Source organism: Chiloscyllium plagiosum, unplaced genomic scaffold (genome assembly GCF_037043375.1).
Source record: "Chiloscyllium plagiosum isolate Xiang-an unplaced genomic scaffold, Cpla_swu_hap1 HiC_scaffold_22, whole genome shotgun sequence".
Lineage (NCBI taxonomy): Eukaryota > Metazoa > Chordata > Chondrichthyes > Orectolobiformes > Hemiscylliidae > Chiloscyllium > Chiloscyllium plagiosum.
Window position 1 is genome coordinate 46,554,576 of NW_028270160.1, and position 26,224 is coordinate 46,580,799.

At 41.3% G+C, this 26,224-nt stretch overlaps 1 protein-coding gene across 9 annotated transcripts in view; it reads left to right on the top strand.

Moving 5' to 3' along the window:
* The window catches only part of plce1 (phospholipase C, epsilon 1), a 388,600-nt gene that overhangs the window by 197,375 nt on the left and 165,001 nt on the right, over window positions 1–26,224 (top strand). For 8 of the 9 annotated variants that reach the window (XM_087999009.1, XM_087999015.1, XM_087999013.1 and 5 more), the window contains one exon: window positions 22,914–23,199. In XM_087999009.1, coding sequence (XP_087855135.1) covers window positions 22,914–23,199 — 286 coding nt within the window. Of the gene's footprint in view, window positions 1–22,628; window positions 22,742–22,913; window positions 23,200–26,224 lie in introns of those variants that run through there. The other variant, XM_087999017.1, reaches the window with a different exon arrangement.

Sequence of the window (26,224 nt, forward strand, 5' to 3'; positions counted from 1 at the left end):
GGCATGTAAGAAAGACAAGGTTACCGTGATCAGGGGGGATTTCAATATGCAGGTGGATTGGGAACATCAGGTTGGCAGTGGACTACAAGCAAAGGAGTTTGTGGAATGTCTACAAATGGCTTTTTGGAGCAGCTTATGGTGGAGCCCACTAGGGAACATGCAATTGGATTTAGTGTGCGATGAGGGAGCTTAACGTAAAGGAACTCAGGCCGTGATCATAATAGATAGAATTTACTCTGCAATTTGAGGAGAATCTGGAATCAGATGTTAACAGTATTACAGTTGAATAAAGGCAACTACAGAGGCATGAGGGAGGAGCTGGGCAGAATTGACTGGGAGAGGAGCCTAGCATGAAAGACAGTGGAACAGCAAAGGCAGGAGTTTCTGGGAGTAATTCAGGAGAGACAGCAGAGATTCTTCCCGAGGAAAAAGAAACGTGGTTGAGGGAGGATAAGGCAACCATGGCTGACTAGGGATTCAGGGATAGCCTAAAAGCAAAAGAGAAAGCATGTAATGCGGCGAAGGGATGTGGGAAACCAGGGGATTGGGAAGCTTACAAAGACCAACAGAGGGCAACTAAAAAAAAAAGAGGAGGGAGAAGATTTAATATGAGGGTAAGCTAGCCAGTAATATAAAAGATTGCAAGAATTTCTTTAGATATAACAAGTGCAAAAGATGCAAAGTGGACATTGGGCTGTTGGAAAATGACGATGGAGAAGTAGCAATGGGGAACAAAGAAATGGCGGAGGAACTGAACAAGTACTTTGTTCAGACTTGATGGTAGAAGACATGAGTAAGGTGCCAAAAATTCAAGAGAGTTGGCGGGCAGAAATCTGAAGTGCAAAGGGACTTAAGGGAAACTTGTAGGTTGAGTCGATAATTAGGAAGGCAAATATAATGTTGGCATTTATTTCAAGAGGACTAGAATATAAAGCAGGAATGTACTTCTGAGGCTTTAGGAGGCTCTGGTCAGACCACATTACAAATATTGTGCACAGTTTTGGACCCCATATCTCAGGAAGGATGTATTGGCCCTGGAGCGGGTCCGGAGGAGGTTTTCAGGAATGATCCCAGGAATGAAAGTTTTAACATATTAGAAATGTCTGAGTCTATATTTGATGGAGTTTAGAAGGATGAGGGGAGATCTAGTTGAAACTTATAGAATGCTGAAAGGCCTGGACAGAGTGGATATTAGGAAGATGTTTCCATTGGCAGGAAAGATTCTGACCAAGGGCACAGCCTTAGAGAAAGGGAAGGCCCTTTAAAACGGAGATGAGGAGAAACTTCTTCAGCCAGAGAGTGGTGAAAGCTGTGGAGGCTGGGTTATTGAGTATATTTAAGACAGAGATAGGTTCTTGATTGTTATGAGGTTATGAGGGAAAGCAGGAGAATGTGGTTGAGAAACTTATCAGCTATGATTGAATGGCGGAACAGAGTCGATGGCCTAATTTCTGCTCCTATGTCTTATCATCTTAGCTATTTAAATTATTTTACATGTTTGTAAAAACTGGTCACAAGCTCTCTCTTCCTATCGTAAACATGCATCTATCTGTTGCTGTCTACTGTGTCTGATGTGGTAAGTTCTTTTAAAGTAGACCTGAAGACAGACAGTGAGAGAGTTGACTCAAGTATGATCATAACCACATCTCTTTAGAGATCTGCCAATTAAGTGATAATCAGGATCTGTCTAGATTAAGAACACTTAATGAATATGATATTATCATCTATTCTGTGCACCAATATATAGCTTTGCCCATTAGATTACTCAGTATCTCTGTGACACATTATTAGCTATAATCATGTCAACCCATTGTACTGTGGCATTAGTAATAATTTATTTATGTAAGGTTACAAACCATTGCGTACTGGGGAACAGTGACATTTATGAGCACTGAGAATTTTCTAAATTCACGACAAAATGTAGATCCAAGTTCATATTTAATAACTGCCAGATGCAGAAATGTAGCTTACTACTTCTTAACAAATGACAGAAAATTGCTTTAATGTTTGAGGCCAATGACCTCTCATCAGAATTAATGAGATGTAACAGGCTTTGAGCAAGTAAGGAGGCCAAGAAAGCAGAGAGAGCAAATCGGACATGAAGGCTGGAGACAAAATGGAAGAGGGTGCAGCATGGGACAAGCAAACAATAAAGATTGATTCAGAAGAAAAGCCAGAGGAGACAGTGGCATGATGGTAACATCACTGGAATAATAGTCCAGAAGCCCAGGTTAATATTCTGAGGCCCTTTACAATCTGGAGATGAAACACTAACTGCTTTGCAGAGCACCTATGTTCTGTGTAAGAGTGACCCCACTTCCAGTTGTTTGCCACTTCCACGCCATGTTGCCTTGACATCTCTGCCTTGGACCTGCTTCAGTGCTCTAGTGGGGCTCAGCATAAGCTGGAACAACAGCACCTCCTTTCTGCTTTGGGGCCTGCACCTTTCAGGAATTAATACTGAGTTCAGCAATTTGAGTCTGAACACCTCCATCCTTGTCCTTTACTCAGCCCCACACCCCAATGCCCTGTTATCACATGGGCAGCTTTCAGCATAGCCAGTCCACTTCCACTGACTCATTGTCACCGCTATCAGCTTTTCTTCCTTCCTGATTTAGCAGTAGCTACCCCTTTTCTGACTAACTTTTTCTCTCCCCCCATCTATCTCTCTCTCTCTCTCTCTCTTTCTCCCCCTCACACACTCACTCTCTCTCTCTCTCTCTCTCTCTCTCTCTCTCTCTCTCTCTCACTTTGTCATCAACTATCTATTCACCGCTTTCCCCCCTCACTGCTTGAAAACAGCATAAACATCACCTTTTCCAAGTTTCTCTAAGGGCAGCACGGTGGCTCAGTGGCTAGCATTGCTGCCTTACAGATCCAGGCATCGTGGTTCAGTGCCACCCTTGGGCAAGTGCCAATGTGGTATTTGCACATTCTCCCCATGTCTATTTGGGTTCCCTCTGGGTGCTCCGGTTTCCTCCCAGAGTCCAAAGATGTGTGCGGGTTAGGTGGATTGGCCATGCTAAATTGCCCATAGTGTCCAGGAATGTGGAGGCTAAGTGGATTAGCCATGGGAAATGTAGGGTTCCACGGATAGGGTAGGTATGGGTGTGATGCCCTTTGTAGGGTCGGTGTGGATGCAATGACATGAATGGTCTGTTTCCACACTGTGTAGGGATTTTGAGCCTATGATACTGAGTACTGAAGAATGATCGTTGGACTCACCATTAAGTCTGTTTTCTCTCCACAGATGCTGCCAGACCTGAGTTTCTCCAGCAATGTCCAAATTCCACCATGACCTTACTTTTTGCTGTTTTAACATCTCCTCTATCTGCCTCTGCATTTGCTTAAAACCTATTATGTTTCTTTATTTCCAGTTCCAATGAACGACACTTGACCTGAAAAGCTAACTGTTTCTGTCTCCAAAGATGCTCTCTGAGCTGCTGAGCATTTCCAACATTTCCTGTTTCTATTTCACATTTCTAGTTCCTATAGTATTTTGGTGTTGTGCAAAAGTTGTTTCTTTATTAGAGGATTTATGAAGAGATGCTTAATGCTTTGGTAACAGTTTTCTTAAAAGAACAATTTTATAATAAATTATAGTTTCACCATAAATTATATAATTTTAGAATAATAGGTTCTCAAGCTGATACAATGCAAATGATTTGGTTAGCTGCATAAATAAAGCAAAGAACTGTGGATGCTGGAGGTCTGAGACAAAAAGTAATTGCTGGAGAAACTCAGTAGATCTGGCAGCATCTGTGGGAAGAAAACAGTCAATGTTTTGAATCAGGTGATTCTTCATCAGAACGGTTAGCAGAGTTCTTTGGAATTTTTTTTAAGTCTGGCACAAGTTCAACAACACCTGCTTGGATCTCTGTCTATAAAATTAGCTCCTGACTAAACAATAAACATAGTTGTGAGGTAAAAACAATAACTGCAGATGCTGGAACCCAGATTCTGGATCAGTGGTGCTGGAAGAGCACAGCAATTCAGGCAGCAAGCAAAGAGCAGCAAAATCGACGTTTCGGGCAAAAGCCCTTCATCAGGAATAAAGGCAGAGAGCCTGAAGCGTGGAGAGATAAGCGAGGGGAGGGTGGGGGTGGGGAGAGAGTAGCATAGAGTACAATGGGTGAGTGAGGGAGGAGATGAAGGTGATAGGTCAGGGAGGAGAGGGTGGAGTGGATAGGTGGAAAAGGAGCTAGGCAGGTCAGACAAGTCCGGACAGGTCAAGGGGACAGTGCTGAGCTGGAAGTTTGAAACTAGGATGAGGTGGGGGAAGGGGAAATGAGGAAGCTGTTGAAGTCCACATTGATGCCCTGGGGTTGAAGTGTTCCGAGGCGGAAGATGAGGCGTTCTTCCTCCAGGCGTCTGGTGGTGAGGGAGCGGCGGTGAAGGAGGCCCAGGACCTCCATGTCCAGCACCACTGATCCAGAATAAACATAGTTGAACTAATCCAGCCATGATTGGGTCCCTGACAGTTACTGAATAATTTGTCACAAGTTCATTTTGTCTGTCTAAATGGGGCTGATCTGTAAAGACATGTTACGGTCCTGCTTTCACTTGGTCAATGAGAAGCCTGTACCATGCTCTTTCAGCACCATCAGCAACACCTAAATAGATAGGGCTTCTTATAGCTGATCCTTTGGGGAGCTGGTCAGTTTAATACCATGAAATAGATTCAACCCTATGCTCTAGATACATAAAGAAAGTAAACTAAAGTATTGAAAATTTCACTATCTTCCCTATCAATATATTAGTATTGGATAACAGAAAGAAAGATTCGAGAGAGTTTAAAACTTGCAAATATCATATTTTTAAATTCAAGTGTGTTAATTGTCACTCTAAAATTTAACAACACTTCTGCGCTGACACAATATTCTCAAATCAGGTGCTAAAAGTTCAAATGTTGCAAATTTCTTAAATTATCTGTTGATTACAAGCAGAAAACGTCAGTCACTTTTATAATAAGAATCTCTTCAGGAAACAGATTTTGACTGGAGGTCAAAATGTAGAACTTCCAATTAGAGCCGACATCTTAACATAAATGATTCAAAAAAGGCCAACAAAAATAACTTGTTAGAAACTAGTCTGCTGGACTGCTAGGGCAATTAACTATTTAGGTATTGCCAAGAAATAATTGTACAGAAGGAGATGTGCACTGCAATTTTAAAAATAGAGCGCCCCAGCCAATAAAATGAAAGTTTTTTTTTAATGTTGCTGAAACATTAAATTAGTTATGATTTGGAGATGCCAGTGTTGGATTGGGGTGGACAAAATTTTAAAAATCACACAACCCCAGGTTATAGCCCAACAGGTTTATTTGGAAGCACTAGCTTTCAGAGTGCTGCTCCTTCATCAGGTGGTTGTGAGCAGAGCTCTGAAAGCTAGTGCTTCCAAATAAACCTGTTGGACTATAACCTGGGGTTGTGTGATTTTTAACTTTAAATTAATTGAACATTATTCCTTGCATCTTACATATCACGGTAGGTTATTTTGTTTGAGGATGCCAGCCATGAATAGGTTCTGAGTCTGGATGTTGTTGGTGTCATGAGAATGGATGATAACCTCAAGTCATTTGTAGCCATACTGAGCTTTTAATTGCAACATGTTTTTTTTCCAAAGCAGAAGGGGGCAAGCAGTTAAAAGATGACTGCAGGTGTAAATTCTTTGGCCGAGAGAGAGAGAGCTTGGAAGGTTGCACTTAATAAACTGTCAAAGAAGCTTCAAAGGGACAAACTTAAAAAAACAGTGCACTAAAAACTGAACTGTAATTTCCTGAGCGTTATTTCAGATTCTGAATGCTCTGGAAGAATGAACAACTCCAGGTGGGAGTCATAATTTGTGTTTTTGCCTTTCACAAATATATCAGAACAGAGTTAAAAACCAATCCTGATCTGTGGGTGCGAGAGGAAGAAGGAATGATAGTGAGCTGAGATGCCATGTACTGAGGTACTCTTATGTACTAATCTGCTTTCAGGCACTAGTGTGCTGGGAAGGTCATAGTCAAAGTCACCCCTGTCTTGGGGGCAGAGGATTCTCTCACTCTACCAGCAGCAAACAAGCTAGCAATCCAGTCAAAAGGAATCAGAACAATAGTCTTAAAAGCAGAAATTGCTTGAGAAATTCTGGCACCATCTTTTGGGAGAAAGCAGTGTTGATGTTTCAGGTCCAGAGACTATTGTTCAGAGCGCAGAGCATACAAAAGGATTCTCTTGCTCTGAGTGCTGCCTGTCAGCTACCATCAAAAGAAAACAAGACAAAAGAATTTCAGCTAATCTGCAAAACCAAAGAACCCCAAAATTTACTGCTTAGACATCAACATCCATGATTTAGTCTTCACAAATGACCTGCAACTGACCCGTGTTTATCCATGTGTTTATTAACTTATAAATTCTCTCTTCTGTTAACTCAAGAAAGCCTGCTTAAATTTGCTCCCTTTAATTCATTTGGACTGGAAGAAAGATATCCACAAGTGAGGGGAATCGTCTATAAATGACCTTGCTGGGAAGAGGGTGAGTGGGTGAATAAAGAAGGGGGAGCCAGTCAAACTGTCCTCAGTCAGGAGCTGAACAGTATGGAATATCCCATTAGAATAATAACCTGGGGAACCTTGCCCCCAGGCCGGGTTATAACCCCATTCCAGAGTAGTGAGTACGAACATCTAGGCTGGTACTTTTGTATTGTGTTCAGTGAAAGCTGTATAATCGGAGAGCACTGTCTTCAAAGGAGATTCTAAAACACAGTCCCTTTCTGATGGACTGAAAAATTCCAATGTCCAAGAATTAGCTCTCAAATGACAAGCTGGTTCAATGGAGAGTGGCATGCTAGTCATCTCTGCTCCAGGACATCTCTGGAGGAGTCCCTCAAGATAGTGTCCTAGGCCCAACAATCTTCAGCTGCTTCATCAATGACCTTCCCTCTACCATAAGGTTAGAAGTGTGGATGTTTATCAATGATTACATCGTGTTCAGCCTCATTTGTGAGTCCTCAGATACTGAAGTAGTCCGTGCACAAGTGCAACAAGATCTGGATAATAACGAGGCTTGGGCCGACAAGTGGCAAGTAATATTCATGCCACATAAATGCCAGGCAATGACCATTACCAATAAGAAACACTCTAACCACTGCCCCTTGACATTCAGCAGTGTTAACATCACTGAATCCCCCACTGTCAAACATCCTTAGGGTTCTCATTGACCAGTAACTCAACTGGACTCACCATATAAACACAGTGGCTACAAGAGCAGGTCAGAGACTAGGGATACTGCGGTGAGTAATTCAATTCCTGACAGCCCTATCCACCATCTAAAGGTACAAATCAGGAGTGTGTTAGAATACTCCCCACTTGCCTGGATGGGTGCAGCTCCAACAACACTCAAGAAGCTTGACACCATCCAGGACAAAGCAACCCACTTGATTGGCACCACATCTACAAGCATTCAATCCCTCCATCACCAGTGCTCAGTAGCAGCAGTGTGTATTATTTATAAGACGCACTGCAAAAATTCACCAAAGATCCTTGGCTATCACCTTCCAAACCCACCACCACCTTCAGGTTCCCCTCCAAGCCACTCACCACCCTGACTTGGAAATATACGCCATTCCTTCACAGTTTTTGGGTCAATGTCCGTGAATTCCCTCCCTACCAGCATTGTGGGTCAATCCACAGCAAGTGGACAACAGCGATTCAAGATGGCAGCTCACCACCACCTTCTCAAAGGCAAATAGGGATGGGCTATCAATGCTGGCCAGCCAGTGACGCCCAAATCCCACAAATGAATTTTAAAAAACCTCTAAACCGAGAATCTAGTCATGATCATGTTTCTCTTAGTGGAAGCTTTCTACACAAATTAACTGTGTTTCTCACATTACGACTGTGATTACCCTTCAAAACTATATGCTTGTCAATAAAGCACATCAGAGTGTTCCAAGTTCACAAAAGCATTATATAAATGCAAGTCTTGTATGTCTGCCTTGATTTGTTTCTTTATTTCATAGATACACTTTAAGAGATCCCTCTTAGGCTAGTGTAGTTTACTTGCTGTGAGCACAAAAACCATTGCCTTCCTTCTAGTTCAGTAATTTTGTTCCAAGTCCCACTGATGCCTTTCTTAAACTGGTTAGGTTCCTTCTGAGTGACAGGTTACCGAAAAAATAGGCAACATGAGACATTGAGAACCATAAGGTAGGGGGGCAGAATTAGGCCATTTGGCCCATCCAATTTGGTCTGCCATTCTGTCATTACTGATATGTTTCTCAACCCCATTTACCTGTCTTCTCCTTTGATCTCCTTACTTATGAAGAACCTATCTATCTCGGTCTTAAATACACTCAGTGACTTGGCCACCACAGCCCTCTGCGGCAATGAATTCCACAGAGTCACCACCCTCTAACTGAAGAAATTCCTCCTTGTCGCCATTCTAATCCTCTTCATTTCCATTCTAAACCACGCAACCCACTCAACCATCAGAATCTGGGATTGTATACTTACTGCTTCTCAATTACACTCCATCATTTACTTTCTGTAAAGCACTGTTTATTCTTCTTTATCTCCTATATGTGATCAATGCCTGTTTATGTTTTAGAATCCCCGCAAGCAATAAGATAAAAATCCACCCACTGCCTGGTTTAGCACGGGGAATACAAACTCGAGTACGTTTTCTGCATTTGCAATTACTGCCACTAAAATACTACATTTTAATTCTTCTAAAAATACCAAGTTTCAAATAAACTTGCAATTGATGTTTTTGACAAGGATTAACTTGAACCTTGTCTGGCTTCCAAGTTAACTCAAGAGTTGGTTACCCTTGGTTGGAACAAACTGTTTCAATAAAAGTTTGATTACAGTTTTTAAGGGCAGCACTAAAATAGAACTTTAAGGTTTCTTTCCAAGAATTGATAGGTGTTCATGCGGTCGAATGAAGATAAATGTAGGTAAGTGGATCACTGGCCAGATGGGATTAGTGTAAGAATGTAAGAAATAGTAACATGAGTAGGTCATGTGGCCTCCTGAGCCTGCTTCAACTGTTTCATAAGATCAGACTTGATATTTGACCTCCGCTCCATTTTACTGCCCAATTCCCTTACCCTTCCCTTTCCTGGAGTCCTAAATGATGTGCCTTTATGAAAGCATGTTAGCACTGACTGCCAACATGATTCTCTCTTCACCCTATTACCACTTCCTGAATACTGAATTCCAGCACTTGCCTTCGCACTGATTTCAGGTTAACTGGCTCGTGGTTCTCTATTTTCTCTCTCTATTGTTTCTCAAACAGTAGTGCTGCAATTGCTACTTTCTGATCCACTGGAATAAGTCGAGATCGGGAATTTACTGGAAGTCGTAAGTGATGATCATTATCTCTGTGGGCTCTGCTTCTAGATGCTGCAGAGGCTACCAGTGTCTGAGGAATGGTTAGCTTTTGGTCCCATTAATTTTAGTTTTCTTCACTTAGTTTAAGTTTCTCTGTGTCATTAGGCCCTTGATTCCAGTTGTTTCCAATAACCAATAATGGATCAAAGACCCCTCAATGGTACAGTGGCCTACGTAGAGTTGGACCATAATAGGCATACCACCAGTGTGGTCACCTAATTTGTCTGGGTAAGTGGCGATAGGAGGGGTGGGGGTTCCTTTTGACCCTGTGTGCCTGTGTTGATTTCTTGGAAAAGCTATCCACTTGCTTTACTCTCACTCATCTTTGCTCCTCATATACCTGCAAACATCTTTTCTTCAAGCCCAGTTTGAAAATAACCATTCAAGTAGTGTGTTCCTGCTCACATTAAATGTCTGTGCTAAGAAAAGTTTCTTTATGTCCTGTGTGGGTTTTTTTTTGCCAATTATCTGAAAAACAGTATGTACATGGAACATGATAATGATCAGAAGATGAGTTCAGTGATGTTGGTTAAATGCCATATGTTTTTCAGGAGCAGCCATTGTCAGCTTAACTGTTGGGGTACAATGCTGCCAATTCTCCATTCACTTATTTTTAAATAAAACCCTAAACAGGTTAGCCAGCTCCTGGAGGGTCACTGTAACAGAAACAAAAACCAAAGTTAAGATTACAGAATGGCATTGGAAACTTATCAAAATAATATTACTGGGGTGATGATGCAACTAATGTGCTGAATCTTTCTCCTCTCTACCTTTCCAAACAAAATATACACCAGATTAAGCAGCTTCTGATGGGGTAATGCAACAGAAACACAATCAAATGGTTAATGGAAGCTTAAAGGACTGAAACAGAGCCTTAGTGAAATTAAATCGAATGCTTATTACTGGAGGAATGATATACATCTGCAGTGCCCACTGGTCCCGAAAGAACACTATTGTTCTGGATGTTTCAAGGAGTCTATCTACTACTTAATGAGAAAATACACTTGTTCTAATACCTTGTGGATTATTATATGATTGTAATACATGTGAGTCATTTGACGAATTAAACATAGTAACCAACAGTATCAGGAAACAATGATGAAAATAAAGCAAAGAACTGCAGTTTTGAGACAAAAACAAATTGCTGGTGAAAGTCAGCAGGTCCGGCAGAATCTGTGGGAAGAAAACAGAGTTAATATCTTCAGTCTGGAACCTCTTCCTCAGAACAATGATGACATGTTTATGTCCATCAGATGATGAGCCAGACTCCCCTTCTCCCCACCGAAGACTGCATGACCTCATCAAATAGTACTTAGTGCAGTCACCAACATTAACCCTTTCCGAATCATTAGAGCAGTTATGGCACAAATATTGTTCCGAATGCTGTGTAAAACTCTTTCTGATCATCTTCAGAGAAAGAGCCATGGGTTGTTTTGTATTTCTCAAAGAGGACCGATGGCTTTGGTGTAGCATCTCATTTGGAAAGGAGTTCACTATCCCATATCACTGCTCTGAAACGTCAGCATCGATTTTACACACTTGAGTTTCTGGACAATACAATCTTTGGATTCACAAAAGAGCTACAGTGAGATCCTCTGGACTAGAATGGGAAATAATGAGGATTTTGGCTCATGATAACTATGCAGTGGTTTCAAGTTGCAAGTGTGGTTCAGTGATAATGCTCTAGAGAGTAAATAGCTCAATGTAGATGAAAAATGATCACTTAAATGAAGTGGCTTCCAGCAATGGGAACTGCATCAACACTGAGAATACTGTTCATGGGAAGAAAGTTGATGGTGTGACAAATTGCATTAGTTACTCCTATGATATAGGTTGTTCTAGTACAAATCCCTCAGATACCTGGGAGCTCTCTTCCTCATTCTCACTCCTCTACATGTAAATACAGCCTCAAAATTAAAAAGCTTCTCACATTCAATTCATGTCAGATTACTGAAACCCATATTGCAATTCCCAAATAGATACATCAGCAGTTGTTTCATTTGTTCCGAGTGATAGAGCTTGTGGGTTCAGCTTGGAGGCTATTACTTATGAAGCCATTCAACATAAATTTATCTGAAAACAAAAACAGAAGTACGTCTTTTCTCTAATCAAAAAGTGAGGTACATCAGATGCTAGAAGTCTGAAATAGAAACAGAAATGCTTTAATATTCATCAGGTCTTGCAGCATCTGTAGAGAATGAAACGGAGTTGACATTCCATCAGAGGTTTGATGGTACAAGCGACAGATCTTTCCCATGGGAATTAAACAAACGGCTTGTATTTAGCTCTGGACAGCTTTTGTCTCTGTCCTGTGTATACTCCCTTCATGTTGGTCGTTCATAATTTCAGGAATGTGTTTATAGGGTCCAATTATGATGTATTTGTAAAGGATGGTGAGGCATCTTGCAATTCTTGTGTTTGAAAATGTCAGAAAAAAGGCATCTTTATATCATACATTCCTATTTGTACAAGAGAGGAACAGGATTGATATTTGAGTTTGATATGACTCTACACTTAAGAATTCACTTAACTTGTGCTCCATCTAATAGATAGGTTCCAGAGATGAGCCCTTGAGTAAAATAGTGTTACTAGGGGTAAACAAGTTAACTGTACATGATTATATTATACACCATTGTGTGGTTTGTTATTTGACATGAAGCTAACATGGAGGTGTTCATCTGTCCACTAGATTCACAATGCAATGACACCACTCTGTTAGCTGAGCAGCTTATAATCACACACAGGGCTGCAGGTAATGAAGCAATGTTGGTTACATGACTTTTTATACTCCAGCGCTTTTTGAGTTAAAAGGGCTGAAACCCTTAGTAATATAAGCAGCAGAGAAGTTGGACTTTTTAAAAATGTTGAAATGTATTTCCTTAGTTCTTATCCGTTTTTAATGTGGCAATTACCATGAGGCACTGCAGATTTAACATACTGCTGTTTGTATGCTTCAACATTTACTATCTTTATGAACAATTATTATGATCCCAATAGAGACCTACAATTTTGAAAAATGAATTTGAATTCCCAATGTCCAACTTAGAGGAAAGTGCACAGCAAGACTTTAAGTTTTAAAACTGTAAAATACAAACTAAAACAATATTGACGAAACACTATTTCAAGATAATTTGTTCTGTAAATTACTGAGAAGAACCCCCACCCCCTTAACCTTTAAAACAGATCTAAAGTCTCCCTCTATGGTAATTCTTTACTCTATACCTCGAGTGGGTGTTTCACTCTCTAGGAATCAGTCCAAAATCAATCAGCTGCTTTCTCCTTTCTCTGCAAGCTAACTTCTCTATTTTTTATGATGTGGCTATACTCATATCTCCATTTAGGCTTAGTGAACCTTCCAGCATTAACTAAATCTGTCAAGACTTTAGACTATTGAATCTAAGCATGAGCTCACACACTCACAGTGATGAACCATAGAGACTTACTGTCTCTATCATTCAGCTTTCTCTCTCCATCTCCATCTCACTCACCCAGAATCTTACTGCCTCTCCTTGTCTGTGGGTTTAACAATGTTTTAAACAATTACCCTGTACAAAGATCCTGTAATGACCTCTTATGGACTGTCCAGTTTGCAAGGCCCGTTTCCAAGGAAAGGTGAATCATAAGACACTAGTCAGACCACAGCAGGAATACTTTGAACACGTTTGGGCTCAATATCTAAGGAAAGATACATAGGACTGGAGGCAGTGAAGAGAAGGCTGATCCTAGGTATAGAGGGACTATCTCATGAGGAGAGATTGAGTACGGGGGTTGGGCTTGTCCAAATTGGAATTTAGAAGCATGGCGGACAACATTATTGAAGCAAGTCAGGGGGCTTGAAAAGGTAAATGCAGCATGGTGGTTTCCTGTTGTGGGAGTATCCAGTACCAGAGGGCATAATCTCATTATAAGGGATCACATATTTAAAACTGAGAAGAGGAGGAATTTCTTCTCCCAGAGGCCGTGAAGTGCCAGAGGGAATGCTGGGAGCAACATCAGATACATAGAGAAGTGAATTTCCCATAACAGGAACATTTCCCAAACAAGGGACTGAGATGAGGGAATTCAGAGAAAGGTAAACCTTTGGAATTCAATGCCCCAGACACTGCGGACATCAGTCATTGAGTCTGTTTAAGACTGAGATTGACAGATTTCTACAGATTCTATGAGCCCTGGTACAGCGTGTGGACAGCGAGCCCCAGGCAGAGACTTGTGCATGGGAGGCAGTCCTGGCACTTACCTTGGAGCAGCTGAGTGCTTGTACAGAGCGGTCTGGGGTTTGGAGCAGAGCAGGAACAGCTGTTGGACAGGGGTCAGACCATGTGTGGAGGTCCTGCACTGAGCAACTGCACTGTAATGTCTATTTGAAATTTCCTATCTTACTCTAATGTCAACCCTTTAATGTTGTCCTCTTTTAATTTATTTTTCAACTCTGTAAGTAATGCAACTACTTTTATTCCTCTGCTGTATCCAAGAATTGTACCTAGGTACTTGTATCTAAGATGTTGCCATAGGAGATTGAAAAGCTTTTCCAATGTCTTTGTACTCCTGCAATCGAGTACTTGTGACAATAAAAATATATTGTACAGTAGTCTGTGGAATTCTTTATTGGAAAGGTTTATCAAAACTGAGATGGACAGATTTTCAGGCAGTAAGGGCAAACAATCTAACCCTAAACCCAACCCTGTCACAGCAATGAGCCCTTCAAGCTCCTACAGGATCTTATAAGTTTCAATTGGATCACATCTACCTACATTGAAACTCCATAGGACATAGACTCAATTTGCCGTAATGACAGCTCAATACCATCTGTAAAACCAAACTCACTCACTCCCTCATGGAGAAGGGAAGGGTTGACTGCACTTGATTGATATCTCTCCACTTTTTTCTCGAATCTCTTTTGCTACTGTCTTATTTATAAAAGATTAAGGGTGTCAAGTGCTTTAAGCTTCTATTATTGATGCTTTAGTGGTCTGTTTGACAGTTTTGTAGAGTTTTGAAAAGGATTTTTCTGAAAAGGATTCTTTTTGCCTTTGTTATGATAGGTTCTGTGATTCTGCATGTAGTTAACACTGGCTCAATGTAAATGGAAGGGGCATGAGTTGGGATGTGAGGTGGGAGGGGCTATGAGGAGTGGGTGGAGTCAAGAGTTACCATTGACTAGGTATGGAGTCTATAAGCTGCCATGGGGATGGGTGGGATTCATGGGTTGGCATTGAATCGCAGAGGTGACATGGATTGAATGGAGTGTGAAGGGTGATCTCTACAGGATCTAAAATGTAGCTAAACAATGGGGACAAAATTCCAGAGACTCGAGGTATGTTAACCAGCCTGTCTCACCAATCAGCTACCGTATGGCCACCTCTGATCTGCTTCTGGGTTTGGCAGACCCAATGTTATCCTGACCCTATCTCCCCAAAGTGAAAATGGCAGGTAGAGGGGCAATTCTTGCAGAGGCAAGAATTGAGCTACCAACTTGAGCTACCTGCCTCAAGAACAACAAACCAGTCGCACTGGTCAATGCACTGTCAGCAAAGATGTAAATATCTTCCACCTCCTTCCTGGTAAAACAACCTGGGCCCTGTTTAATCTTTCGTCCTCGAAGCACCAGCAGAACCCAGAATCACTCTCCTGACCCCATTTATTCCACCATATTACCCTAAATAAAGGCACAGTCCTGAAGCATGACGATCTTACAAAATTCACATTTGTAGCGCAATGTTTGGGGTGCTACAAACTGTACATCAATTCTGTGATGTTGACTGAACAGGCAAGAACCAACAGACCAGCCAAGTGCAAGGTGTAATGTTATCATTCCAGCTCATGTTACTGAACATGTCAGACCCCAGACTGAGATCTGGCTTGATAGATTCTTTTGGTTTTGCTGAGGAGATCTATCATAGAAACGTAAACACAGGCTGTAGCAGTTTTGGTTTTAACGATAAACAGTGGCTTTATGTTGCAAAAGAAATGAACATAAAATAGAATGAACTTATATTTACATATAACATATTTGAAGATTTTGAAACTCAAGAATACAATCCCATTACTCCCAAAAGCACCCTTTTATGGTACTCGCACCTGAGAGATTTCATGCCTATCTTACCTCGGAAGGACGCACCTGTGGCTTCCACTCCCAGTCTTGAGAATCTAATAGCTTTATTACAGAGTTTCATACAACTAAAGTTAAACTTTCTCAGCTTTAAATAACTGCATCAAGATTTTAACAAAACAGTTCTGGTCTGGACATTTTTACTAAACTCTTTACACTGAGGCAATGCAATTTTAATAATTCTAGAGTATCCTCTCCCTTTTGTTAGGAGCAAATGCTTTACATATTCAGTTTCAGCCTGCAGAACTACCCAAATTGAAATTAGAAAATACACTTGTTTTTCCCCCCAAGCAATGGTTGTTTCCACTGATCAAAAGAAAATGAAAATCGCTCGCCTTCTAAAATGCACAATTATTTTCTTTCTTTGTTTGTAAATTTCTCCCAATGTAAACAACACTGTCATGACTGATTGGAAAGGCTTTTCACTCAGTGTTTTAAAAGAAATTGCCATGGCTAGAAACCACTTGAGTTAATTATTAAACCCTTTCGGTCACACAGGAAACCTGCACGCCCCTCGTTCAAACACAAAACCAAATAAAAATAAATGATTTTTTTTTAGATTAGATTCCCTACAGTGTGGAAACAGGCCCTTCGGCCCATCAAGTCCACACCGACTCTCCAAAGAGTAACCCACCCAGACCCATTTCCCTCTGACTAATGCACCTAACACTATGGGCAATTTAGCATGGGCAATTCACCTGGCCTGCACATCTTTGGATTGTGGGAGGAAACCCGCGCAGACACAGAGAGAATATGCAAACTCCACAAAGACAGTCGCCCTCGTGGGAATTGAACTCGGGTCCCTGACGCTGTGAGGCAGAAGTGCTAACCACTGAGCCACTGTGCTGCCCTAAATTTATGTGTGATCTATATATTTTATATATATAGAACAGAAGAATCTGAGATGGCAGATGGCACTTCCATGGGGCTACCCAATGCAATATGCACTACTGAATTGATTGCTCATAAATGCATATATATTTTTTTCAAGCTGCAAGTTATAAATGTGTGTCCCTTTAAGTGTTTTAAAAGAACAGTTTTACAACAAAGTCCTTTTTTAACCTCATTGACTTCTTCTGACACAAAATAATAGAACTGATTCAGCAGGATGTTTATGTGAAAGTGTTGCTATTATATTTGAAAAAGGTTTTCTGCAGTAAATTTCAGTGATTATATGACTTCTCTTATCTTGATGCATATCTTTTGATTACATTTCTGGCTGGAAGAAAAGGATTTCCACCTGGAAATGTTTTACTTCAAATATTAATCAAAATGTTTCCTTTTATTTTCAATACATTATACTGGTCGAAACTTATTGACCTTTAGTTATTTCCCAATTGGACAGACACTTCAGTTGCTGTGTAACAATCAAAATGGCAACCTTCCACGTTATGTTTGTGACTTTAGTTTTCCTTCAGTGATTCAACAGGATTTCATTATTAAACTTTAGAAAACTGAAGGTCACCCCTGTTTAGCAAGTAGTTTGGCAATAACAGCTTATAGATTGCTAAACTTTCAACCAATCTTGTAAGCACAGTTAAGCCGGTAGGCTTAGATAGCATCAAGTTCGCTAAAGTATCTCAAAATTGCTGTAACAAAATTTTGACTGCCTTTTGGAAAGTATTGCACAAATGCTTCACATGAGGAAAACGTGGGACTCATTACACAGTAAGCAGCTTTTTGTATAATAATACTCTCCTAACGGTAGGTACCTATTATGCTGCATTGAATGTGATGGGAAATGCATGTGCTATCTTAAATCTGTCTGTTCTTGCTCAGCAGAAATTATTTCATCAATTTTTTTTGTTGCCCTTTTGCCCATGTTTTCCTATGTACAAGTCTTCTGATGCCTGAACCTACTGTCACTGTGCTAGACGGGACCCTACACTGTGTCTAGTTTATTTTGGTGTCCCTTTGCTCTCACCCCTTACCTCACCCCAGGATCACAATAAGATTACCTTTGGCCTCACCTTGCATCCCACAAGCAGCTACAAGAAGCTCTGCCATTTCCATTACCTCCAGTGGGAAGCCACTGTCATTATCAATATCTATCTCTCTCCTTTCAGTATTTAGGGCAGCACATGGCTCAGTAGTTAATCCTAGGCAAAAGTGAGGACTGCAGATGCTGGAAACCAGAGTCTAGATTAGAGTGGTGCTGGAAAAGCACAGCAGGTCAGGCATCATCCGTGGAGCAGGAAAATCGACATTTCGGGCAAAAGCCCTTCATCAGGAATGGTAGCAGGGAGCCTCTGGGGTGGAGAGATAAATGGGAGGTGGGTGGGACTGGGGAGAAGGAGTAAAGAGTACAATAGATGGATGGGGATGAGGATGAAGGTGATAGGTCAGAGAGGAAGGTGGAACGGATAGGTGGGAAGGAAGATGGGCAGGTAGGACAGGTCACGAGGATGGTGCTGAGCTGGAAGATTGGAACTGGGGTAAGGTGAGGGGAGGGGAAATGAGGAAACCGGTGAAGTCCACATTGATGCCCTGGGGTTGAAGTGTTCTGAGGCAGAAGATGAGGCGTTCTTCCTCCAGACGTCTGGTGGTGAGGGAGTGGCGGTGGAGGAGGCCCAGGACCTGTATATCCTCGGCAAAGTGGGAGAGAGTGTTGATTGGGTGGTGGAGTTGATTGGTGTGGGTGTCCCGGAGATGTTCTGACCACTGTATCACCATCCTCCTGCATTGTTCCAATGAAGCTTATGATAAGCTCAAGGAGCGGCAACTCATCTTTCCAGCAATACCAACATTCCGTGAAAGGTTTTTTAACAAGTCATTTGAAGCATTAAGCACATTGCTCTTGGACTAGACACCAAGTACACCAATTTCAGAACATAACTCTGACTTCTGTTTTTCAGAGAGCAGCCCTTGGTAGTTGTTCTGCTGTTGCCATTAACACTTTCTCCAGACACATCTCTGGCTTCTTGGTCCATTACTATCTCCTTTTTCCTTGCTCCATCAACTCTTTGATCACTTGATCTCTCTTACTGCAGCCAGGCACCAAGGTACAGGATGTAAAGGAGCTGTTGCAGGACATTCTGCAGGAGGGTGCTCAGCCCGACGTCATGGTCCACATTGACACCTCCTAGGGGAGTAGGAGGCTGAGAGCTGGAACCTTGAAAGCCACGTTTTCAGGGTATTTGCAGCCCCTCGTGTTAGTGAATACAGAAATACGAGGATTGAATGATTGACCATGCAGCTGGAAAGCAGGTGTAGGATGGTGGGCATCAGATTTCTGGGACATCGGGACTGGTTCAAGGGAAGATGGGACGTGAACAAGTCAATGGTGCACACCTGAACAGGAGCTTTGCAGGAATATTTGCTAGCACTGTTGGGGAGTGGTTTAAAGTAGATTCGCAGGGAAAAGGAAACGAGAGGGCAAATTCAGAGCAGGGAATGTGAGGCAGAACCTAATGAGTATACGGTCAAAAATCTCATAACACCAGGTATAGAGGAAGCAGGGGTTTAAAAATGCACAACATAAAGAATTGTCAGTATGAAAAGGTATAGTATGTACATACAAGGAGTATAATGATGAAAGCTGATGAGCTCAGGACATAACTAGACATGTAGCAATATGATAACATTACTATATCCGAAAAATGGCTTAAAGGAGGCATAGGATGGCAGTTCACAATCCCATGAGTGAGAGTTTTCAGGCAGGATAGAGAGGGAATGAAGAAAGGTGAGTGTACAGCAGCTATATTCATTATCATCCTATTCAGAGACATTGTTGCACACCATCTGGTCCATAGATTGGGACACTATCACTGTGCCCACAGATCACCAGGACTGGATGAATTGTATCTAAGACTGCTAAAGGAAATCAAGGAACAAACAATGGATACCCTGAGGATCATTTTCCAATCCTCAAGAGGTACCAGAGCACCCGAATGTCTGTGAATATTGTGTCACTATTCAGAAAGGACCAGCCTCTGATAGGCCAGCAGCTTCTGGGTCCTAAAGCTGGCTAGTGAGGCCTACTCCCACAGAGGGTCATCTTGTCGCTGGGTGGGTTTGTAGGGAGGGGGGGTAGGGGGTCAGAGGTAAGGGCCAGGGTGTGGCTTTCAGAGACCACCTCCTTGTTCGCCATCTGTGCTCCTGATTGCCCCCATGTTCCTATTCCCAACACAACAGGCAGGTTCCCATTGCTTCTCAGTTGGGAAATTTGCCACCTTTTCTTGTTTGGCAGGAAGCTGGGGATGCTATTGCTTGCTGGTAAGTTGAGGAGATCTTCAATGGGCCATCTCTCCCCATGTTTAATTGCTGAGGCGATGTGAACGGAGTGAATTTCTCTCCAGAGCCAACACACCTGATAATTTCCCCTTCTCACCACATGTTCCAAGCATTTTCTCTTCCTATTTCAGATTTCCAGCATCTGCGGTATTTTGCGTTCATGACATCTTTGATTTAGATTGTAATAGGATCATGGGAAATACAAACAGAAGTTGGCCATTTGGCCCTTTGAGCTTGCTGTGCAATTTAACTGGGTCAGGGCTGATCTTTAACTTCAATGCCATTTTACTGCGCTATCTCCATATCTAAGGTACATTTAATATCTAGAAATCCATTTACTCTATCTTGAATATAGATCATTCAGGTAATAGGAATGTAGGGTCATATTCTCTGCTTTGGGCTTTTAGTTGGGTACAGATCTGAGATAATTGGCCATGTGGAGCCCTTTGAACAAAAACACAACCAAGAGGGCATATCTCACCATCTAAACTGCAGTGGTGTCCTAACTCTATTACATTTCTCAGGTACCTGCCTCTGGTTGAGTGTAAATTTAAACTAAACATACATATGTAATTGGCACTGTGTTGGTGGTCTGATCTCAGTGTTCTGGTTTTATTAACCTCAATTCAATCAGAGCAGCTCACTTAAGTAATATAATCTAATTGCTCTGTACAATAGAGAAACTTTGCTGAGTTTTACAAAATTGGCTTTTGGTTTTTTCATGAGTCATTGTTGGTCTCAGTTTTTGAATACTGTTAGCTCGGTGTGAGATGAAGATAATGGCAGCTTTTGTGGGAGTTAATAGCATTTTCTTCTCCAACGTGAGTGCAGTTCTGAATGAGAAAGTACAGAGAGTATTTATTCGTTATTAGCCACCTACAATACCTCAGTCAGGTGGAATTGGGGCTTTGAACATTTGGAGCATTTTACTGCCTTTGTGGTGTTGGTTAACGGCATACTGCACCATTCACATTAACCTATTTGTTTGCTTCATTTAGAGATCTGTTTTTAGTGATGGAGATGTGATTCGCAAATGTTGGGAAACGAGTCAGCTTTCCAGTTCTGAAGAAGAGTTACTGGACCTGAAATGTTAACTCTGTTTTCTCTCCACACAAGCTGCTGAGTTTCTCCAGCAATTTCAGTTTTTGTTTCTGATTTCCAGCATCCCCAATTCTTTGGTTTGTTTTTCAGTTTTTGGGGCAAGTATTGGTTTTGGATGTAGCATTGGTTAGGTGCAGAGTCAATTCCTTTTAGCTCTGTCATAGTTCCAAGCGATAAAGAGTCTCCTTACTCCCATACAGTTACTTCCTGCACTAGTTTTCTCAAGGGCCTGCAAGCTGGGCTGTTTGTGAGTTGAGATTTCATGAATTCACTCCACTTTGAGTTGTGCGCATCCTTAATTCTCCACACCTTTATTCCATCATTCCATGCTGGATTCAGACAGTTCCCAGGAGTGATAAAGCAGAATTCTACCCAGTTCAGCCACCCATCTTGATGCAGTGTGCTAACCTACTTTACCACAGCTACTCCAGATGGAATGTTCCAATGATGATTAACACAGAAGAAAGAGGGATGTGCAACATGTGGATTGTGTGTATGTGTATGTGTATGTGTATGTGTGTCTGTGTGTGTGTGCGTGTCTGTGTGTGTGTGCGTGCGCACGTGTGTGTGTCTGTGTGTGTGTGTCTGTGTGTGCGTGTGTGTGTCTGTATGTATGTGCGTGTGTGTGTGTCTGTATGTATGTGTGTGCGTGTGTGTGTCTGTATGTGTGTGTGTGCGCGTGTGTGTGTGTCTGTGTTGCAAATGCATTTTTGTTTGACAATATTGTGGGAATGTCCCTATCTTTAAGTCCAGCTTTAAGTCCTACCTGCTTCAGAGGTGTATAACAACATACCTGAACAGTTGATTTAGAAAATATGTACTAGCTCAGTCAGTTGAATGGCTGGTTTGTAATGCATAGTGGTGCTAACAGCCGCAGGTTCAATTCCTGCACCAGCTGAGGTCACCGTGAAGGACTCGCCCTCTCCCCTTGACTGAGGCATGCTGACCCTCGGGTTAAACCGCCACCTCTCTCTCTCTCTCTCTCTCTCTCAAATGGGAGAGCTGCCGTATGGTCTTCTGGGATTATGGTGATTTGACTTTGTACACCATGTATGATGGTATGCTTTCATAACTGGTCAAACTAGTCCATTCTGATTGTGATCTTAAAGATTTTACTGTGTATTGTTGTATAACATTTGGAACAGACGTCAAACACTTGTGTAGTCAATTTCCCAAAAGTCCAATTTGGAAGTGCTTAAAAAAATCCCTTCATCACTTTTGTTTCACAATGCTTCAGATCTGCTGTGAGCATGTTATTTATCAAGGAGGTGCTTTCAGATTTCCAGAACAAAAGTGATAATGAAATAAAATAAGTTTAACAATAAGATCTTTATTGTTTAGAAATTTCCACTCAACGTTTATGTCTAATTTGTACATTTTAGGTCACGTGCACACTTTTAGCAAGAACTGTGTAACCTTAGTAACATTCCTTATCTGCTGGTTAGATTTCTAACTTAAATGGGTGCAAATAACTTTCTTTATCCAAATGTGTTGTTTGGCAGTTTTTTAAAAGAAATATATGTTGTATAAACAAATTGCTAAGTTTTTCTTTGCTTTTACCCTTTGGATATAATACCAAAACTGTTACCACACAGAGCTGCACGGACAACTAATAGGACAAGGATTTAGATTATTCAACCTTGATCCAATTAGTTAGGAATGTCATAATCCCAAGAGTCTGGGTCATTTTGCACTGGAGAGGGAGAGTAACCCTTCAACACTTTGTGGGAACTGATTAGTGCGGATCGACTGTGGCAATTTCTCTGCACTTGAGTGTGAGTCTCTGAGCATTCTGCATCTAAGATTGCAAGACTCCAATGTTTGAGATAGAGATGCTCTGAGGCAATTGCAGCAAAGAGAATGTTGAAGACAGAATATGTTATTGCTGACGTAATTGTCAAGGAGAATAACAAAAACAAATAATGGTATAGTTTTCTTGAGGGTCAATAAGCTGGATCTCAGTCGTGTACATTATTTCACAACACTTTGACATTTTCGTTTTTTCAATCTATGTGAAATAGAGTCTGTTTGACAGCATCTACTGTTTTATTTAACAATCAATTTTTCTACAATGACCTGTCAATATTATTTTTGCAGGTTCATAACGCACTGAGAGAGGCAGGGGCAGCAGAGTCACTCAATTACCTCCTGCATCCATCAAGAAAGATCTTGGCTTCAGCAGTTGTCTACAGAAGCTGTGGAGGTGGGACCTGCATGAAACTGTGTGTCCATGACACTGTGCCTGAGCTCCGTGCCACCCTACACAGGACAGCAGTTTCTGACCACGTGGCTGGGGCTCTGCTAGAAGCAACTATAGCCACCGGGGCAAGGAGTGCACTTCCAAGTCCATTAGGGGCACCTAGTGGAAGAGCGATGCTTAAAGGTAAGTGCGATATTTTAAAAAATGGACTTTTTCTACAATGCTGAGTGTGAACATTAAGGGGATATTGGTTATACTGACAATGTTTTTACATTTGATTTTGTTGCATTGTGTTGTTGTACAATAATAGGAATTACTGAATTTTAGCACAGGAATTTAAATGAACTCTTCCTCTTCATGCATTTAAATTCTGCATTGTGCCTTTTCTGCTAGAATCAGTGATTCCCCACGCTCCTTGTGCTTTTTTAAAATTCGCTATTTAGATCTATTGCCTGTAATCAGTGGGTTGCTGCCGAAAGCATCCAACTAGTAGGTTTCTCAAACTGGCTGCAAGTGTTTCTGGTGTACATTAGGAATCTTGCTAAAGGTGCAGTGCTAAACAGAACTAAAGAACCTTCAATTTTCTATTAACGATGTGACAGATGAAATCCATTCTGTTCCATTGCGGGTTTGTTTAAGAATTTTGTTTTAGTATGTGTGAATGGTGACACTTTCATCTTCTGAAAATCTTGAGATCAAAACATTAAAGGCTTCAAAAGGATGTTGAAAGGTTTGAGGATTAGTTTATCTCTAAGTGGTGGGAGATTGATCAGTGGATGAGTGCATTATTTCTATCTGTGTGCTACCCAAGGATGATTAAATGAGGCTGATCTGGCTATTTGCATGTGGGACTACAACAAGATATGAAGTGGGTGGATGTTATTCTCTATCCCTTATAGGGAGCTTAGACTGAACCGTTCCACATCTCCCAGTTGTTCATCTGACCTTCCTTGGTATTATGTATAAAATTCCAACTGAAGCATAAGCTGGTGTTAATAACTCTTTAAACTGGCATCTTCCTATCTGGGCTGCACCGTGCAACAGACCAAGAGGGTACAAGCAGGATTTAATAGAACAGTTGGCAGTGAGTACATTCACTTGTTGTGTCTATGTACATGTTCCACCTTAAAGGTTGTTTTTTTCAAGGTGAAATCAAAATTATTTTAGCCACCTGTCTTGAAGGAAACATTCCTGATGTCTTTAAATCAACCCTTTCTTCTTGGTTTCCCCATTTTGTCTTCCATTGTTGATGTCAAAATTCTGCAACCTCACTAATGAGCTAGAAGTGATTACCTCCTGATACAATACATTTAGCACACTCTGAAGTCTATAGGTTGATACTGTGCCATGAGATGGTAAGAAGTAGAGAAGTTGCCATCTGGTGTGGGGTTATTTATTAACAAGAGAGTTGCAATTCCATGACTCGGGTACTGTTGACTGGATGGGTGGACACTGTGTTTCAGCTTGTGGTTTTTCCTAGTCCTGAAGAAGGTTTATATCCAAAACATTGACTTCTTTGTCTCTTGATGCTGCTTGGCTTGCTGTGTTCTTCCAGCCTCTTGTTTGTCTACTGTGGTTATACTGGCTATCAAGCATGTTATTTTGCTCTTTTCCCAATTTGGGACATACAGCTATTATAGAATGAAACAAGACTGGAATTTCTGCCTATTGTGTCCTGTACTCTCATTGCCAGTTTGGAGCATTCATGTGCCAGTTCATGAAGGTGATGAAGGTTTTGCATTTTCAAAGATTGGGTTCTGTAAGACCAGTACAATTGAGGAAATTGCAGCATTGCCTGATAAGCATCTCTTTGGCCTTGCTTGTCCATTTAACTCTGTGTAAAATACTCTATCGGTACTGCACTGCCAGGCTGAGGTAAGCTCGCCCCACATGGTCTGGGAAACCCATGTAAAATGCTGACAGCATGGTCAGGGATGGTGTCGAGGTGGCAGTTTCTTCTGCTCCTGTTTTCTCCTCGGGGCTTTCATCACTGATAAGTGCTAGGAGGAATTCATCACTTTTTACAAAAAAGAGTTTTGGAAAAATTTCAGTCTTTGTATCAAGGGCATATTTTAAATTTTCCAGAGCACCTGCGTAACAGACATTTTGATAAAGTCATGAATGGGGAAATCTGCCGTTTTCATATGGGCTGAATCATTATAATGTCTTGGGAGGGCACATATAATATTGAAGGATTAATCCCTTAGTTCCAAGCATGCTGACGGGGTCATGGGTCAGGCAAGTAGGCTGTAGCTTGAACTTACAGGCAACTTACCAGTGTAACCCTATGCTGGAAATATAGGACTAGATCCTCAGTGTCTGCTTCCAGAGTGACTGTATCCCCTGAATAACATTGTGGCATGAGAAGTGGCTGAAAGTTGCTGATACCTGAATAGCTCCTTTAATTGCTTGAGATTAATTTAGTTAAATCTGCATCCTCTGTACCTTCCCTGATTCCTTTCACAGACATTTTGGAAATCAGAGGTAGGTAAGGACTCCATATCACTCCTTAGTACATATAGAAATGCAAAATTGTTCACTTTTTTGACCATTAAAGGCAATGGCATATAAATTTCACATCCCACTCAAATAGATTAAAATATTTTATTGATCTTGGATTGGATTAACAATCTTATTCTCCTTTTAAGGTTCTTGTTTTTAAAAGTCTATAGTTTAAGGCCTCATGTGACAAGCCCTGTGCTTACCATATTTGGCTGCATGAATGTAATTTTAGGCATCAGAGAATCTGTGCTGATCAGCTGTTACTCCTTCATGCCAAAACAGTTCAGACAGAAATTGATCATTTTCCTTTCACACCTAAACTTTGTGTTGTTGTTCTGCCTAGCAGTAACCCTTGCTGCGTTGCAACCTGTTTTAAAGTTCATTTAAAATTGGGCAAAATAAAATTTGTTTTGAGACTGTGAGGTGGTAACAGTGCGTGCCAGCACTGGCACTGTGGGACCAGCTGTGTGCTGTCATAGCATGCTGTTCTGTGACATTCCTGAAATCAACTATATATGAATAATACAATGTTTACATATTAAAGATCCCAGCCGCTAAACCGAACCTACAGTCGCCCCCAAGAAATCCTGTTTATGATTGTATATGTTTTTCATTCTGTTGAGAATACACCCTAACCCTTGGTTCCTGACCTACTGTTTCAACCCAAATACAGGAGTGTTATTGTCTATTGAGTGGCACCCTTTCT